At 44.6% G+C, this 18465-nt stretch overlaps 1 protein-coding gene across 1 annotated transcript; it reads left to right on the top strand.

The window, feature by feature from the left end:
- Positions 1-238: 238 nt before the first annotated feature.
- MCM10 (minichromosome maintenance 10 replication initiation factor) lies at positions 239-16565 on the top strand (the record flags this gene model as incomplete). The annotated part of the gene is made up of 19 exons (XM_080610234.1): positions 239-245; positions 989-1312; positions 2103-2207; positions 2812-2937; positions 3443-3617; positions 4393-4558; positions 5421-5588; positions 6984-7100; positions 8467-8666; positions 9466-9566; positions 10579-10680; positions 10783-10897; positions 11776-11995; positions 13304-13463; positions 14066-14184; positions 14879-14992; positions 15740-15885; positions 16086-16128; positions 16482-16565. 19 exons carry the CDS (start codon positions 239-241, stop codon positions 16563-16565), a joined length of 2592 nt encoding a protein of 863 aa, XP_080466360.1.
- Between the last annotated feature and the right edge of the window lie 1900 nt (positions 16566-18465).

An 18465-nucleotide genomic window follows, 5' to 3' on the forward strand; every position in this document is an offset into this window, starting at 1 on the left:
CAGCATAGGTCAGACTTTAGATGTGGAAAATGTACGGGAGAGGTTTAAATTTAGTGGAGTTTTCATCTGCAGCTGTGACCAAAGACAAGCTGGTGGTTTGCAGATCATCAAATAAGGAGCCTGAACACAATGTGTATTTCTAGATGAGCTGTATCTACTTTAACAGTATCACTGTTGTTCTCCCCATAACAGACAATATTTTTCCTTGAGGGACTGCTGAAGAAATCCTGGTGAAATCATGGATGGTAAGGGGGAAAATACTCTTACTTTCAGTGGAAAAGGTACATTCTGATCAGTGTATTAGTTAATATGTTCAAGTGTTCAAAAAACTTGATAAACCTTTTAGCAAAGGAAATTATGTTACACTGATTTCACTTGCAGAGGCATTTGAGGTTGCCTCTTGCCTTCATTCTTGTCATTTTTCTGTGAGGCTGCTTTAACACTTCGTAGCAAAAGCTAATTCGGAATTTTAGTTATGCTCTGTCTGTCCCATTCCTCTCTCTCTACTTGGTTTTCTTTTTTCCATTATTTTTCCCTTTAGACCATATTTCTTTGTTCTCTATGCTCTTCCTTGAGCAAACCATATCTGAAAACATGCTTTCTTGCCTGCTTTGCATCTTCCTTTTTATCTTCCACTGGTAAAAGCCACATGCGTGTCTCTGTAGAGCTCCTGGCTACACCTTTACAGGTCTCCAGACTTTTCTTTGTACAAGCAGCTATTGTACAAGCAGCTGCATAGAAGAGAAAGCCACTGCTAACAGTCTGCAAGTTTTCTGCTGACTAGCCAGCCTGAATCACAAGCTGAGAGCGTCTGCAACCACATTTCCATCCAACCAGACAGCAGGAAGCTGCTCTATTTTCCTTTATGCAAAGCTAAATGCTAGTTGCTGCTCTGCTTTAATTTTGGTTGTCATTAGCTTGTAATTAGAGTATCTTGGATGTTTTATTCCATGGCAGCTTTAATGCTTCAGTTTCATTTTTACCTTAGCTGATGATGACTTGGATCTGTTGGCCTCCCTCCTGGAAGAAAGTGAGGCAACTGAGGACAGGAATTCTCCTGAGGAGGAAGATGTTCCAGAGGATGAGGGGGGAGAACCAGATGAATACGATGAGCTGTTTGATGCAGAAGATGATGCGTCTTACACTGAGGAGGTGGATGCTGAGGACAACCCCATTGATGAGCAGAAGGAGAATCTGGCTATGCTGTTTGGAGATGTAGATGACCTGCTGAAAGAGGAGGAGGCAGCAGAGGAAACTCCCTCCACTTCAGCTCCCAGTCAGGAAAAAAAGAAAACCAACCAAGAACTACAAGGTTTCTGTAACAGCATATTTTATCTGTTCTGTTGTATACATCTTGTCTCTAGAGAACTAATGGGTGGAAGGCAGGGCCTGCTGCTTCTCAGTTTAGGGTAGTGCCAGAAAGAGAATACAGAATGTCCTTGTGAAAGTTTTTAAGTCCAGTTTTTGGTGCTCAGTGGCCAAACCCACCAAACCTGTTTTCCCAAGAGAAAAACAGGGGACTTAAGTAAGCCACGGAGTCCAAGCTAGGATAGGGAAGGTGCCTGTGTACCTGCGCCTTATCAAATAAAGAACAATGTTGCTTGGATGCTCAGGGCTGTCGTCTTGGCATCTTTCACTATCACAGCAATCCCTTCCCCCTCAGGACTTACTGTCAGGATCTCCTGTATCAGTCAGCATGGAAGCAGAGCTGGCCACTGAGCTTTCCTGTGTCCAAGCCACACACTTGATTATGTCAGAAGCATTTATTTATGCTAACGAGTGCAATAGTCAGCCATTTAAATTGTCTTATGTTTATTAGGAAAGTTACATGCAACATGGCAAGGAACATACCACGTTCAAGTAAACCACGTTCAAGTAAAATATTTGTATGACAGAAGTCAGCTCCAGGCTGTATGGAAAAGTGTCCCTGCAGTGTGAGCTTCATAGAACCAAATAAATCTGTACTGTGGCTTGAGCCTTTGTTTTGTAAGTTCCCCTGATGTAGTAAAGCTGCCAGACTTACAGGGATCTCATAAATCCCTCTTTGCTATGGCTTCCTGCTGTCTTCATTATTATCCTTTTTCTTCTCCTTTCTTTCCTAGCTGAGCTAAGAAAATTGCAAGAACAGATGAAGACTTTACAGGAGCAGTTGCAAAAGGCTGCTATTGGGCAGCAATCCAGTTCAGGCCTTGAGAAGAAAACCCCTGGTAATAAGACTAATTAAATGGGTTTAGGATTTATTGTCTTACCAATGTGCAATTTATAGGCAAGATGGAGTCTTGGAAATAAATCCTAAAGTGGCCACTGAGCAGCAAGGAGGAATGATGCCCTGGTGTATTCTGACCCAGACTGTTTCCTGCAGCTGCGGGCTAAATCAGTGACCTGCAGTTTTGGTATCTGCATTATGGATTGATTCTACATGGGGCAGCTTTCATTAAGTGCTCCAGGGTCTTTTGAAAGGGTCCATTTTTACTGGCAGATGTTGTAACACACAGAAAATACAGCTGTGTTTGTTGCCGTAGCACACTTGGTGTAGTAATGAAACTACATGGGAAAATTGAAAAGCAAGGGAATGCTCCTGCTTTCCACATCTTCATGGTTTTAGTGACATCCAAAGTTTTAGGTCATCATGGGGAAGACTCATTGAGGCTTTTCCAGCTCTTGCATTTCAGATGCTGGCAACTTAGCTGAAGGGCTTCCATGTGGGACCCTGACTTGGATTTGTTATCCAGAGAATTACTTAGTTTGGAGTAATTCTTGACGTTTGAGTCCAAATTCTGAGATGTCACATTATTTTGTTTCCTTGGCCAGGTAAATCTCCCTGTTCACCCTTAAAGGAAAGGAATGTTCAGAAGCTGCAAGAGTCACCCTGTTTCTCAGCCCAGCTGGGCAATCCTCTATCTCCAGCCAAGCGAGGAACCCAGAAATCAAAAGCAGGTACCGTTCCAGGTCTGCCTTTTCACTGGAACACACTGGGCTGTTTTCGGAAGCTCATCTAGTTCACAGCAGCAGTATAGACACATCCAGGACAGTTTTGCACTAGTTGGTACATTAAAAGCAGTCTGGCAGAGCGGAACAGAGCTTATTACAGAGTTAGTTATTGTATTCTTTGCAGTAGGTGCTGTGCTCTGTACTGCTGTGGTTAACTTGGGCACTGACACTACACTGTATATCTGATAGTTTAGCTTGCCTGGAAAATGAGAGCTGCTCTGGGAAGCTCCTCACCAGGCAGAGTTACATTTGCTTGAGTTATATGTGACTGATTTGGAGCTGTCAGTTCCCAGTGAGACCAGTTCAGTATAAATAAGACAGTTTCACACCTTTTTTTTAAGTGTGTTATATTAGACTCCAGTCTCTGGTCAGTTTTAAGTTAGTGTTATTTTTATTTAGAAGTTTTCTTTCGTGATGAAGAGTTTTTTCCTTGCTTTTTTTCCTGCTAAAGAGAACAAGGCTCCTCCTCCACGGCAAGTCCTCAGTCTGGCATTCCAGCCCCTCCAATCTGCTGCAGGGAACACACCCAGTAAGGTGACCAGAGAGAAGACTCCTCAGATGCCTGCATGCTCCAATGCAACAACTCAGCCAGTGTCTGTGGAAACCTTCTCGGGACTGAGATTAAGGTAAGCAGCCCAGCACCAGGCTCTGTCTGGGAACACCACCCTCCAGTAATGGCAGTGAAAATGCAGTCAGTCTAATGTCCTGTGATGCTGGTCACACAAGAGGTGTGCAGGGAACTGGATTCCTGATTTGCTGTATAGGCATCATTTAACCATGTCACATCAGTCAGTTGTCATTAGGTGATGTAGCACAAAGCCATAGCACTGGCTGGGTGATCAGTAAATACATTGACTTTTAGCTTAGTACCATGTTTCTATTTCTCTGCTCTTTTCTATCAACAACAAAAAAATCCCCATCATTTTATTAGCGCTGCTGTCCTCTGGGTGTCCTCAGTGATGGAGGGGAGCAGTGGACATGTGCAAAGCCCAGCTGTATTCTGGTTGAGCACGTTCTGCTCCACACTGAGCAGCTTCGAAATCTCCATACTAAATATGGCCACAAGAGGTCTCTGAATACTCACGGTGTGTTTCCTCACTGGATACCATGCTGGATTTCCAACCTCTGCTCAGTCAGTCGTATTCAGTCGTTGCTGAAATGAGCAGAGTTAATGCAGGTTTGGGGCTAAGTTGCAGTGCAGCTATTTGAACAATAAACAGCGTGATCGGTACCAATCTGGTGTTTGTACAGTGTCCTGAACAGAGGGGGTTTATTTCAAGTGACCTCTGGGTGAAATAAGGCACAAGGCATTTTGCAGCAAGACAGTCTCCCCAGGAGAATGCTGGATGATTTTAATTGTCCGTTTATGCTAATGGATGTGTTCTCTTTTATGCAATCCAGAAAACCCCGTGTGTCTTCAGCTGAAATGGACAGGAAAATGGCTAACAGGAAGCTCATCCGACTGTCTCAGCTGAAGAGCAAACTTGCTGTAGAAAACCTGGAAGAAACAGACTGGGTAACATTTGGAGTCATAGTGAAGAAGGTCACTCCTCAGAGCACAAATAACGTAAGTAACTGTTGTATCCCTTGCTCAGTTCAAGTGAAATGTTGGTCTTCTTTCCTGAGAAACTAGGTCCTTTATCAGTCAACTCCATGGATAAATGAAAAGCTCCTGTATTAAAGATCTTGGCTTGCCTGCTTTCATGCACTAATGCTGCTTTTAGTCCTTGGGATAAGTCCTTAGCTTACCAATTGTCCCAGACAGTAGCATTGGCTAATGTAACCATTGCATCAATCTGTCTTGACAGTGTTTATTATATGTTAAATGCCAATAAAAAAAAAAAGACTGTGACCCTCAGTCTTTGTTTTAAATGTGCAACACATTCTGCTTCCATTATTTCCCTAGAGGTCATTCTGTCCTAGATGGTGTACATGTCCTATAGAAAGTCATTGATGAAACAAAGATATGCCTTGGGCTTATTTGTTCAGTGAGGTAAAAACCGTTTTATTCAGCAAGCAAGAGTGCTGTCCAGCTTTAATATCAGGAACACTGGTTGGCAGCACTATTACTGTGCTATTTTAGCCTTTAAGAACCCCAGAACTGGCTGGGTGGTATGGCTGGAGGTGTTGTAGCTCTTACTGATGTTACAAATTGTGCTTTTCTAAATGCCCCATCCCTGGCAGTGTTGAAGGCCAGGCTGGACCAGGCTTGGGGCAACTTGGTCTGGTGGAAGGTGTCCCTGCCTATGGCAGGGGGTTGGAACTGGATGAGCTTTAAGGTCTCTTCCAACCCAAACCATTCTATGATTCTATGAAATCAGAAGAATGCTGAGCAGGGGGTGGGAATCAGTATAACTCTTTAAAAGCAACAGGGGCTGCAGTCAGTGTCCTTGTACTGAGAGCTGAAAGGAAAGTGAATTCTGTTCCAGGGCAGAACCTTCAGTATCTGGCGGCTGAACGACCTACGGGATCTCAATCAGTGTGTCTCACTCTTCTTGTTTGGTGATGTCCACAAAGAGCACTGGAAGACAGACCAAGGCACAGTAATCGGACTGCTTAATGCCAATCCTATGAAACCTAAAGAAGGCTCAGATGAGGTTAGTGGATTTTTCACTTGTCCATCAGCCGTAGATAAAACCCCATAGCTGAACTTTCTTATATCTGCTTGAGAATTAGCTCTATAGCACATAGTTAGGCTGAAATTACAGCAGTTTGCCTGCACAGTTTAAATTGTATTCAGATATTTGCATGGTGGGTATTTGTTCCCAGCCTTCTGGAAGACTGAACTTCAAAGAAGTCCTATTAAGCATCTAAAAGCAGAGTTTATTCAAGTGTTTAATCTGCTCATGGTTACAGTTGTCTCACACACTGATGTACAGAGTGTGTTTTCATTTCAGTTTATTCAGCTACTTCAATGCAATGTCTGTTTCAGCCTAAAGGCCTCTCAAAGCTTTTTGAAAAAGGTGGGGAAGCTCATTCCTCTCTTCTAATTTAAGCAGGAGATGTGATTGCAAAATGTTTCCTCGTTCCAAAATCATGACTTAGATGGAGTAACATTTGATTTATTAAACAAACTATATGTTATGTATAGTAAGTTGATAAATAGTAGCTGACTTGTTTAATCCGTTACTTCTAAATGCAGAACATGATGAACTACTTTCCTGTAGGTATCAAAACATTTAAGGTGGCTTCATTTTGCTAATAAATTAATTATTGTTTAATATATTTTTAATTGCACTGGAATGGAAACCGATTTGACTGGCTTCTGTAAAGCAGAATTTCAGGCTAGTAGCTGGTATACTGATATACTGTTTTGCATCTTAAATTCTCCAAATGGAAAAATGAAGAATCTCATTAACTGTCTATTAAGCCATCTAATTGCTTAAATTAACAGGAATAAGCGGTAAAAAATTCTATTGGTGAATAGAAAGGCACAGCAGAGTTAGTGCAGGGTTGTATTTAACTGTGAAGAATTGTTGTTCTCAGCTAAAATATACATATTCAGAATTACATTAAAATTGACTTCTCAAAGTGTTTCTTACCTACAGACACAATTCCTAGTATCTTTGGTTGTGTGAAGTAGACACTCTTCTTGCACAGCATCAGCTTTGATTTGACTTAAATATACAGAGAGGGACAGAGAGCTCTAGTACATCTGCTCTTCCCATCCACTGCTGAATGTGGGTGCTGTGATGGTGTCAGACCTGAGCTGTACAGGACCATCATTCATTCACAACTGCCTTTGCTGGTCCTTGGTTTCCTGAGGCTCAGCATAGAAATACATCTTTATCTCTCTATGAGAAGGAAATGCACTTTTTTTGACTGAGCCTTTTCTCAATATGAACAGGATATGTGGTTTTCTTAAACTGGCCTGCATTTTAAAGCTGCATTATTAATACCAGAGGTACCAATCTGGATCAGAGCCAAACCAGTGACATCTAGAGAGAAACCCATCCAGTTCCTCCTCAAGACACGCTCTTACTGATTTCTAGGTGTGTTTGTCTGTTGACCATCCCCAGAAGATCCTTCTCATGGGTGAAGCTCTGGACATGGGCACCTGCAAAGCCAGGAAGAAGAACGGTGATCCTTGTGCACAGATTGTGAACCTGGTCTGTATCTCAGGAGTTTGGAAGGGCAACCGTCTGGCTGCTGATTTTGTTCTGATGTTCTGACTCTTTCACTTGTAACTAAAGTATGTGGAGGAGTTGAGAGATGAAACTCAGAGGAGCTGCTTCTGTGATGGCACAGTAGTTTCCTACATGCAAAGCACTGAAAAGAGAGAGTCTTGACCCATGAGCACTACAATCTCCATACCCTTTCACTCTCCTTTGCACCAGTGCAAGCTTCCATGCACTGCACTAGGGAACTCATCCAAGGTAAAACAATAGGAGGTTTTCTTGGGAATGGTTGTGTTTTTCAGAGACGGTTTTAACGCAGTGAGCTCTCTGGTCCAGCGTGCCTGCAGGCTGCCAGAATATTTATACATAAACATGGAGGGCACTGGAGATGAGAGGAAAAAGGTGTTGGGATTCTTCTTTCAGGAACAGTACTGATCTGTACTGGTTTAAAGGACTGGTGGACAATGTCACTTAATGGCTATGGTGATGTTATGATACCTGAAAGGAACACTGTCTAAATTGGAAGGGTTACAGGTAGTAGGGTAGCACTTAGGAGGAGAGAAAATGAAGGAATGAAGAACTGGGGAGGAACTCAAAGTGTGTGGAGAAGGAGGAAGACAAATACAGAAGGTACCTGTAGCAAAACACGGCTGTGATTGCAGACCCACTCCAGGAGGTGGCTGTGCACAAGGCTCTCCTCAGTGCCAGTGAGATGTTCCAGTGCCACCTGGAACAAACTAGATGAAGGCTGGCTGGCAGAAGAACCTCATGAAGGAATTGGCTGTCTGTTTAATGGGTGACAAAACATGTTTGATTGTGGGGTAATTGTAGTTACACAAATCTGGGCAGATGACTATCAATGAGAACTGGAAGGGAGGTGTTGGGAGAAAGTTAAGAACACTCCAAATGAGTGCATTTATGGCACTGCTTTCTCTCACTGGTAGACTCATTATCTTCAGTTCTAAACTTCTTGGATTGACACTGACCCATTAGTTTTCCTTTGTGTTCATGACAGTGAGAAAATTACATACAGTTTAGAGTCAAGAGTGCAGAATCTGGGGAAGAGGGCCTCGGACATCAATTTACTTGAGCCAAGGAATAACCTTAAAATTCCTTAACACACAGGTCTTTTTTCAGTGATTAGTATGGACAATTTCCAGGGATTAGTATGGACAATTTGAGTTCTGTTTTATATTGCTAGAGTGTGGGCATAAATTTGTTGAATTGATCAAATGCTGCAGCAGTACAATAGGGCTCTTACTTCAGTTTAGCCGTAGAAGGATGCATGTGGGTGAGAGGAATGAAGTACATTGTACTTGCTGGTGTTCTGCAACAGGCTTCTCCCATTTGTTTTCAGAATGACTGTGAATATTGCCAGTATCACATTCAATCCCAGTACAAAAAGCTCAGCTCCAAGCGGGCAGATCTTCAGTCCACCTTCTCTGGTGGCCGCGTTCCCAAAAGAGTTGGCCGGAGGAATCCCACTTTGAAGGAGAGGCTGTGTCAGGATGGGTTTTACTATGGAGGAGTCTCTTCAGCAGCATATGCAGCCTCAGTGTAAGATAAACCACTTATTTTTCTTGCTTTGCAACAGGATTTGCCTCCCTTACAAGTGAGCCTGAGGCTCTAAGGGATTCTATTTAGTTAGTGATCCCTTTGCCATAACTACATTCACCAGATAGGAAGGAATGCCCCATGTTTGGTGTAGTCTTCCTGGTCCCATGGGATAACAGAGTTGCTGTTTGATAGGAGAATGTTAACAGGCAACACAAAGATGTGGTAAGGGGTGGTTATACCTCTCAATTAATACAGTGGTGTGCAGCCAGGCAGCGTTGTGTTTCAGTAGGAGAAATGAACTTTATCATGAGATCACAAGCATTTGAGTTTCCAAGATGAGTATTTTTTAGAGACATTCTCTTACTGTATTTAGTTATGGCTCATGGCATTTAATCCCATATTCAGTGTATTCTGTATTTCCTCTTCCTCTCTTCCATGACTGAAATGACACAGTATTACTGTGTGGTAATGAAGAGAAGTAGTACACCCTGCTTATTATTAAGTAATCAGTGTGCATCTCATAACTATTTCTGAGCAAAGTTTAACCATTAACTATGTTTAGTTTTCTCTCAATGCATAGGAAGTACATATCTCAACCCAGGCAGAAATGGAAGATCCTAAACATTGTGCTAGAATTTGGATTTAGCTCAACATCATTCCCAAAGTCAGACAGGTGGCAGAAGAGAGGGACCCTTGCAGGAGGCTGGAGTTTTGTTGAAGCACTGGGCTAACGTTTGAGTTCTTGTCCTTCCTCTGAGAATGGGAAAACTGATATTCTGGTTTTGTTTCCTCTTTCTAGTGCAGCAGCTGCAGTGCCGAAAAGGAAGATTCAAACCACTCTCTCCAATCTGGTCGTGAGAGGAGTTGATGCAATTGTCCAGGAAACTAAGCAGAAAATTGGTACCTAATTACCCATGTAGCCTCTCCACCTTCCAGATATTCCCAGCTGGATGTGTAGATGTGTCCCAGGACCCTGCTACTCACTGAATAAACCTGGCAATTGCTCTGCTACAGAGATAGCAGTTTGCAGGCTGCTTTCTCAATTGATCAAAACCCCTCTTCCCTCTTGAGATTGTAGCTGCAAGGCAAATGTAACTAAGCAACTGGGTAGCTCCATGCATCTGTTTTTCATCAGTGCCCCTGAATTAAGTCTCCTGTTCTGTCTTTAGACAGTGACAGAAGCTCTTTGACAGATTAAGGGGAATTGGAAGTTTTAAAAACTTCAAACCAGAGAAATTATTTTCTTTGATTAAAATAAATGACTTCTGTCAATCTTGAAAGCTTCCAAGGAATACTAAGTATAAATCAGTCAGGTCTGCAATGCAGGAGACTTCCTGAGTACCCAGCCTGTTCCTAGTGCTTTTCTTTTGTGATCTTCAAAGCGTATTCCTTCCATAGTTTTTGGGATGTCACTGATCTTCACTGACTCTGTTTCTGTAAAGCAGTTAATAATACATCCTCCTTATGCCCAGTGGAGAGCAGATAACAGATGATTTAAACTATGTGCTCTACGTGCCACTTAGAAATCTTGTTCACATCTTTTAGTTCCCTCAGTTGCCTCCATTGCAGACAACACAGCATGTGTCCCTGTCTCTAGCTTTTATTTTTTCAGGGATAACATGTGGTGGCTTCAGGGCTTTCAAGTGTTCTAAACATGGGAATGGTGGAGTACCACAGGTAGCCAAGGCTGCTGAGGAGCTGAATGACTGATGGGCTTGCTGAAGGAATGGAAATGTCTTCATGATGTGCTTTGTGAGCACAAGGGCTTGGGTAACCAAATATAATGTAGAAGCTGGCCTTGCTTGGGGGGGTCCTTACTCAGGTGACCTACAGGGGTTTCTTCCAACCTAAAACCAGGCCTGCTTCCCTTCCTGGCTCCAGATCTGTTGGATTTCTGCCTCTTCTGCTCCAGGTGCAGGAAAGAGACCCATGCAGTGTTCTGTGGAATTCAAGGAACTACTCGCACAGCCAACTTTTGGAGCACGAAACCTCTGCAAACACTGGACCAAAGCAGGTACTGTCCTTTTGCCTGAAGCAAAACCCACTCCTGAAATCACTTACCCTCCTTCTGAGCAAACATTAGTGGCTTTTTATTTTGGTTTGGTTTATTTCCCAGATGTTGAAAAGCAAGAGCCCAGTATCCAGCCTGTCTCTGCTTCTGCACTGCTCAAGCAACAGAAACAGAAGTTACTAGAAGCCAGAAAGAAGCGGTCTGAAGAGATTCAGAGGAGGTAAAATACACACTGACCTGCACAGGAAGAGTTCTGTTACTGTGGCCCTACTATAACTGTGGGAGGTGTTTTGGTGTTTTAAGGAAAACTTCATTGAAATAGAAATACCCCAGTATTCAGTGGAGAACCAATGCTCCAGCACAGTGCCCAGCATGATGGGAAGAAGCTGATTAGAGTAGCAAACTGGGCTCAGGAGTCCTGGTTCTGTTCATTGCCAGCTTGCAAGGGTCTTCTGAACCTCAAGATTTGCCAAGGGTTTTGTGCCGATCTCGTTAAGAAACCTAAGAACCACCTCTGAAAGAGCCACCCTGGGTGAGACTGAGATTGATGTAACCTCAAGAGGCTCAGCAGGAGCCAAAACAGAACCTGAAGCAAAGTAAGACTAGGCACAATCATGGTGATATTTCCCCCAGATTCTCTCCCAGCCTACAAGTGTGTATTTCAGGGACTTCCCAATCCAGGGTGGTGTCTGTTAACAGTATCTCTGAAGGGATTTCCCCCACAAGCCCCATGAACCTGTCATTTAGGTGACTTCTGTGACAAGGAGTCCTCTTGTTTACTACCTGTCCTGCAAAGAAGCCCATTTTTCCAAGTGCTTTTGGTTCCCGCTTCCCAGCTTCACTTGATGCTTCTCTCTCATTTCAGTTTTGAAAGCAATTGATTGTTCACTCTTGGTGACTTCAGGTCACTCTTGATTTCAGCAAGTTCCTTACCAGTCTTATTTCACTCTCCCAAATGCCTAAATTGATGCATGTTGTACTAGCAATAGAAGGCATTTTAGTGAAAAATCACAGTCTGCATCCCTTCCATTCCCGTTTCTCAAACCTTTCTGTCTCGACTTGTGTCCCTGTGTTAATGGACTATTCTTGTCTTACAAGGTTTCTCCAGAGCACAAGTAAAGCCGGCAGCTCTGCTTCCCTGTCCTCCTCCAGACAATCCCCAATGCCTGGGGCAGAGTTTCCCAAAGCTGCCAAAATGTCATCTCCTCAAAGGCCCAAGCTAGGCACAGGCTTCTCAGAAGGAGAAGATATCCTCTTCTTTGATGGGTCTTCTCCTCCTCCAAAACCAAAGCTAGACAGCGTGGCAGAAGCCAAAAAGGTAAGAGCCCTTTGACTCTTCTAAGTGTTAAGAAGGGGAGGTTAAGGGAAGTTTGATTTGTGGTAGTAAAGGAATCTTTGATCAGATATAGGCAGGCTCAGCTGTGGCATCAGTGGTTTCTGATGTGTGGGATCAGACTGGCCTATTGCGGTACACAAGAAATCTGTGCTCCTGACAGCTGTTAGAACCAAGGTCCATGCTACCATCTTGCCTGTAGTCAACCTCCAGAGCAGTGAAACAGCAGCTAAAGAGAAGCTTCTGTGGGTGATGTTTGGCCACTGGAGCTGGGTTCTCCTGCTTGTTCAAAATCCACCTGAATTGGTCAGAAGTGAGTTGTTATGATCTGTCTCATGTGTGTGATGCTCATGAGCTCACTCTTGATCTTCCCTGAAAGCATCACTGAAGTCACTGACACAAGTTGCAATTTCAGCAAATGCCAATGTGGGACAGAGCAGCCTCTTGGATTGGGGTTGGGGAAAAAGGGATGGGGAGATAGGGCATCTCATTTAAGTCATGAATCTGATGTTAAGCTTTTTGCTGAAGAAACAGTTCTTCATGCATCCTGACAGCTTCTCTGAGCAGAACTGACTCCATTCTTCATGACCCGACACAGTCTGTCGTCCCTTGGGCAAATTACCTTTGGAGAGCAGTTTGGAGTAGCCCTGTGGCTGTCCTTGCACTCTTCTTCATGCAAGCATGATGGAGCTTCTCTGTTCACCAGTGGCTGCTCTTTCTGCTCTTATGTTCTGGGTGCTTGGGACGTAGAATCATAGAATAGTTAGGGTTGGAAAGGACCTTAAGATCATCCAGTTCCAACCCCCCTGCCATGGGCAGGGACACCTCACACTAAACCATGTCACCCAAGGCCTCATCCAACCTGGCCTTGAACACCGCCAAGGACAGAGCATTCACAACCTCCCTGGGCAACCCATTCCAGTGCCTCACCACCCTCACAGTAAAGAATTTCTTCCTTATATCCAATCTAAACTTCCCCTGTTTAAGTTTGAACCCGTTATCCCTTGTCCTGTCACTACAGTCCCTGATGAATAGTCCATCCCCAGCATCCTTGTAGGCCCTCTTCAGATACTGGAAGGCTGCTATGAGGTCTCCACGCAGCCTTCTCTTCTCCAGGCTGAACAGCCCCAACTTTCTCAGCCTATCTTCATATGGGAGGTGCTCCAGTCCCCTGATCATCCTCGTGGATCTTTGTCTCCCCCATTTGACAGACTTCCTGTGCTACTTCTGGAAGTAGGAACATGGGAGCCAGACTGCTCACCAACACATTCACTGCTATTCTCTTGTTTCTAGCTGGCCGCAATACACCGACTACGAGCAAAAGGGCAGGTTCTTGCTAAAACTGATCCAAACAATGTCAAGAGGAAACGAGCCAATGATGCCGATGTCCTAGAAATTATTGAAAGAGTTGAGAAGAACGTTGCTCAGCCACAAGGTACAGAAGCAGAGAATGGTATGTAATGTTAGCTTCTAGGAGAGAAAAATCATGCTTCTGTCCTGCTGAACACTTGCTGAGTTAAAACTGAAGAGAGGCCAAGTTAAGTCTATTTAGAACCTCAAGGTTTGTTGCAAAGGCTGAACAATCTCTACCCCTGTGGAGAGAATGTGAGATGTAATCTGTGATAGCTCCCTGTCCTCATCTCTGTTCTCCTGGCACTTGAGCATGGCTGACTTAACCAAAGGAAACCAAATAGTCCCACCTGGGAAGGTGTCTGAATTTTCTGTGGGAACTTGAGGTCCCTGCTGGTGATTTACTGTGTGATCTTGGATGAACGGCTTCATTCTCTGTAATGCTTCTCCATCAGTCAGGGAGGCAGCGCTGCTCAGTCCCTTGAAGTAATGTGGAAATTCCTGGTACAGCTCTGAGAGAAGATGCAATGTTATTAAATACAAAAGCTTTTTGTTCTGCAACCCTATTCATGTTCCTGCTGTTTGACCTGAACATCTGCCTGAGAGACCCGGGACTTCCAAAATCTCCTGCAGTGCTCATGCTTAGAGATCACAAGCTTGGTTTGAACTCAGTCTCTGTAGGACTGAGCCTTTTTGTCTCCCTAGATATGAATGAGCTGGAGCCTGCCCAAAAGAAACGGCGTGAGCAGCTGGCCTATCTGGAGTCAGAAGAGTTCCAGAAAATCCTGAATGCCAAGTCCAAGCACACAGATGTCCTCAAAGAGGTATGGCCTCAATCCAGCCATGACTGAGAGCTCAGAACTAGGGAGCTCTCTGCGGTCCTAATGATTTCAGCAAGAAACAGGCACACAAATGTGTAACAGGCACCAAATCTGATGGCTTCAAGGCCAGGTTGGACAGAGCCTTGGGCAACGTGGTCTAGTGTGAGGCATCCCTGCCCATGGCAGAGGGTTGGAACCAGAAGGTCCTTTCCAACCCAAACCATTCAATGATTCTAGGAGTAGGGTCAGGCACCTCTGAGCACACAGGCTGCAAATCAACATTATTGCCATAGCCATGGGAAGGTTTTTTTTGCTGTGTTTGGAAGAGTGGACACATTACATTGGTATGAAGTCCCAGCTGGTTTAAGGTCTTCTGAGGATTAATAGTTTGGCTAAGAACCAACTCCATTAATTACATCTGCCTACCTGACCTCTCCCTGCACTGTCTTTGTAGGTTTGTGCTTATGCTGTTGTTAAATCCTCCCACTTATACATCTCAGAGGTGGCTCATTTCAGTGTTGGTGCTCACAACGTGCACTATATGGGTTTCTTTTGGAAGCAAGGCATATTTGGTGTTTTTCTGGCTCCCAGACTGCTGTCTACTTCAAACAGGCCCAGTAGTAATTTGCCCTAATGTTGTTACAGAGTAGCTTCTCCCATCTTTATCTTCCCACACCCTTTTGTGTGTGCCCCACAGGTTGAGGCTGAACTGCAGGAGAAATACTTTGAGCCACTGGTGAAAAAGGAAGAACTAGAAGAGAAGATGAGGAGTATTAAAGAAGTGAAATGTCGAGTTGTGACATGTAAAACGGTGAGTGAAGGGGAGCCAGGGTGACAGTAGTGGAGTGGAACAGAGTGATGCTGCACCATCCTGCAGACACCCATCTGTTACTCTCTTGGCTGTAGTCCAGTGCAGAGATCAAATGGAGACAGTTCTGCTCCTTATGCCTCTTGCTGAGAAGAAGCCATGCACTGCGTGACTGAGACATGGAGACACTGGCAAGGCAGGCTTTAGAGCGGTGCTGAACACCTCAACTTGGTGTTGGTGCTAGTGGGTTTTCTGGGTATTGGTGTCCTGAAAATACCAGTTTCTTCCCTGAAGTAAGTGCTTTGTACCAGGACCCTCAGTTCCCCATATTACAAGACAAGGTGAAATGAGAACATAACACTGAGTGGGATTCCTGTAGGTGCATTTCCAGGGACTTTGCCATCAGGAAGAGGAGTGGAGCTTTGTTACTATCCCAAATAGAGAGGAAGGCAGGAGTTACCTCCCATTGCCAGAGTTTCAGCCCCTGCTGGACTTTCCGTCTCACTGCCTTTCCTGTCTTGGGACTGCACAGAGGGCCACTGTGTGCCTCATGAGGTGCTGGGAGCAGGATGGTGGCAGAGGGAGATGTTAGGAGGAGCAGTGACAAGCCTGGGCGATGATCTCAGACTGGTGGGCTCCTCAGGGTGGGAGAAGACAGAGATGCTTTCCTCAGTGTTCAGCTGTTGCCAGCCCACAGAACAGGTCTCACATGCTGGTGAAGCTCACAGCTCTCTCTCTCCTCCCTGACAGTGTAATTACACCTACTTCAAGCCTCTGGAGACGTGTGTCCAGGATAACCATGACTATCACTTTCATGATGCCGTCAAGCGCTTTTTCAAATGTCCTTGTGGAAGCCGAGCTATTTCCCTTCACAGGCTCCCAAAAAAGCCCTGCAGGTAAGGAATGAGCCTTGGGAAATAGCTACAGGGAACTTTGTACTGTCCATTCACCAGTAACATGCTGGGAATCACATAACCGTGTTCCAAGATGGAAATATCAGCCCTTGTGTTAAGCAATGTGGGGCTACTTTTGGCCCCCCTAATACTGTGCAGCAAACACCCACCAGTGGTCCTCACCTGCCCTCTTCATCTTTCAGTACCTGTGGCCTCTACAAGTGGGAGCGGGACGGGATGCTGAAGGTAAGCAGGAGCCAGCAGTTGCTGAGCACCTCAGCACTCTGCCTGCTTCTCCTGGTACTTTTGCCCCATGTTTTGCTTCAGGGCCTTTACAAGCTCCCAGCAAAACCAGACAGGTCTGTGTCTTGTCAGGTGCGTACAGGTAACCACAGGCTGTGTTTTAGTGGATTTCCTCTTCTTGAAGCTTTGTTTTATTTAACTGTGGGGAATTTGCTTTTGACCAAAGTTGTAAGAATGTCAAGGTTCCTAGAGTGTCAATCACATAACACAGCCCTACCACCACTTTCTGTCACAGAAATGGTGGGAGACATTTCACCACACATTTAAATTCTTTTCTCCATGGTTCATGTTTCTAGGAGAAAAAAGGTCCAAAGATCGGTGGAGAAACACTTCTGCCACGAGGGGAGGAACATCCAAAATTCCTCAATAGTCTGAAGTGACCTGGAGTTGATTGTTTTTTCCACACCATAAGGATGGATTTCTGTGCCAAATACACACTTCTTTACTGGAATGCCAAGAGAATTCTGGTTTTAGGGATGAATGAGCTGAGGAATCAATTCCTGATGAGGAGATCCACAAAGTCTCCACCAGCCACTGCATGGATATTTAGCTTTGATGTTTTCAGAACTGACTGAATCAAGCTCCACATGAAACACACATCGTGCCTGTTCTTTCTTACTAATAACTTGTTCACAAGGTCTAACCTAGAAAATAGACATCTGGAGTGGAATTTGTACTAAGAAATCCTTAGGGATCCAACAGGTTGTGCTGAATGGCTGGTGTAGTGTGACCTCACTAGAATTTGAAGTGACAAATCATCATGAACTTGGAGGACTGCAGGTTCCATGAGCACTTGTGCAGTTAATACTGGGGTGTGTAAATGCCAGCCTGTCATGGTTGTTCAACTGTTGGCCAAAAAGAGGTGTGAGAGGGTTGTAGGTACAGGGCAGTCTTCACTGGCTCCAGAATTACTCTCTTTGAACCCTTGAGAGCAGATGTCAAACAGTTCCCAAAAGGTCTCCTTGGTTTATGTATTAAAATCCCCTCCACTGGCCTTGGCATTGCCAGCCAGTGGTGGTTACAGAGCAGACTAGTGGGAGCAATTTGGAAACTCCTTTCCCTGTCAACAGCCCATAGTGAGCCTCCACCACCATCCACACTGCAGCTTCTTCATGGCTAAAAACTTCCAGCTCCCACTTTGAAAAGCGTTTTAATGAATCTGGCACTGGTTTGTGAGTGGTTTTAAAGCAATTACATGTAACAGCTTTTACCTGGGGTTTGGCATTTTAAATTGTCCTGAAATCTTTCCAGTCATGGCCAAAGGGTGGCTCTTGAGAAGGGCTGCCTTTACACAGGTGTTCTTCCGAAAGCACATCACTGTAAGGATGAATACCTGTGGTGTTTGGCTTGTCCTGGACCTGATCCTTCTGCCCCTAGCTCATGCCCCATAGAATCATAGGGTACTTTTTAGAGCCTAAAACCACTAGTACCTCAGTGATTTGGTGAAACTGCCACCAACAGTCTCACATGTCCCAGTGGCCTTGTTGGTACCTCTTCTGTTTGCTTCCACAGGAGCTGGAAGAGAAATCAATTGCTTTATTTGAAGCAACTGGGCAGGTTTACCTCAGTGTTCTTCTGGTGCTTTTGCTGGGCAGCTTGGCTCAGTGCATTGCTTTCACGTCACTACCATTTGGTGAGTGGAGTGTCACTGGTAGGTGACTTAACATGTAGCTGACATTGCTTGGCAATGGCTCCAATTGATTCCTCATTCAGAATAAATAGAGCACACAATAAAAGGCTCCCTGGGTTTGTATGGTGTCATTTCTCTGAGGAAGAGGATGAGCTGCTCAACATCTTCATTTGCCCAAGAGCTTGGTGCTGAATCACCAAAAGGAAGTGGTTTTAGTGGGTGTCTCTGGCTGCCACACAATATTCTCATTCATATAATGGTTTGGGTTGGAAAGGACCTTAAGATCATCCAGTTCCAACCCCCTGCCATGGGCAGGGACGCCTCACACTAGACCATCTTGCCCAGGGCTCTGTTCAACCTGGCCTTGAACACCACCAGGGATGGAGCATTCACAACTTCCCTGGGCAACCCATTCCAGTGCCTCACCACCCTAACAGTAAAAAACTTCCTTATATTCAGACCCACAGGAGATTCTCACGTGGCATCCACAGAACCCCTCTAAAATTCCACATCAGGATCAGCTTTCAGACGGCACGTTGAAGGCTTTTGGCTTTCTCCAGTTCTGTCTCTGGCCAATGGAAAAGAGATTTCTGCAGAGATTTAAGCAGTACCCTACCTTTGATAACTCATCTTCACACAGGCCTACAGGA

This window comes from Psittacula echo (assembly GCF_963264785.1).
Source record: "Psittacula echo genome assembly, chromosome: 1".
Taxonomy (NCBI): domain Eukaryota; kingdom Metazoa; phylum Chordata; class Aves; order Psittaciformes; family Psittacidae; genus Psittacula; species Psittacula echo.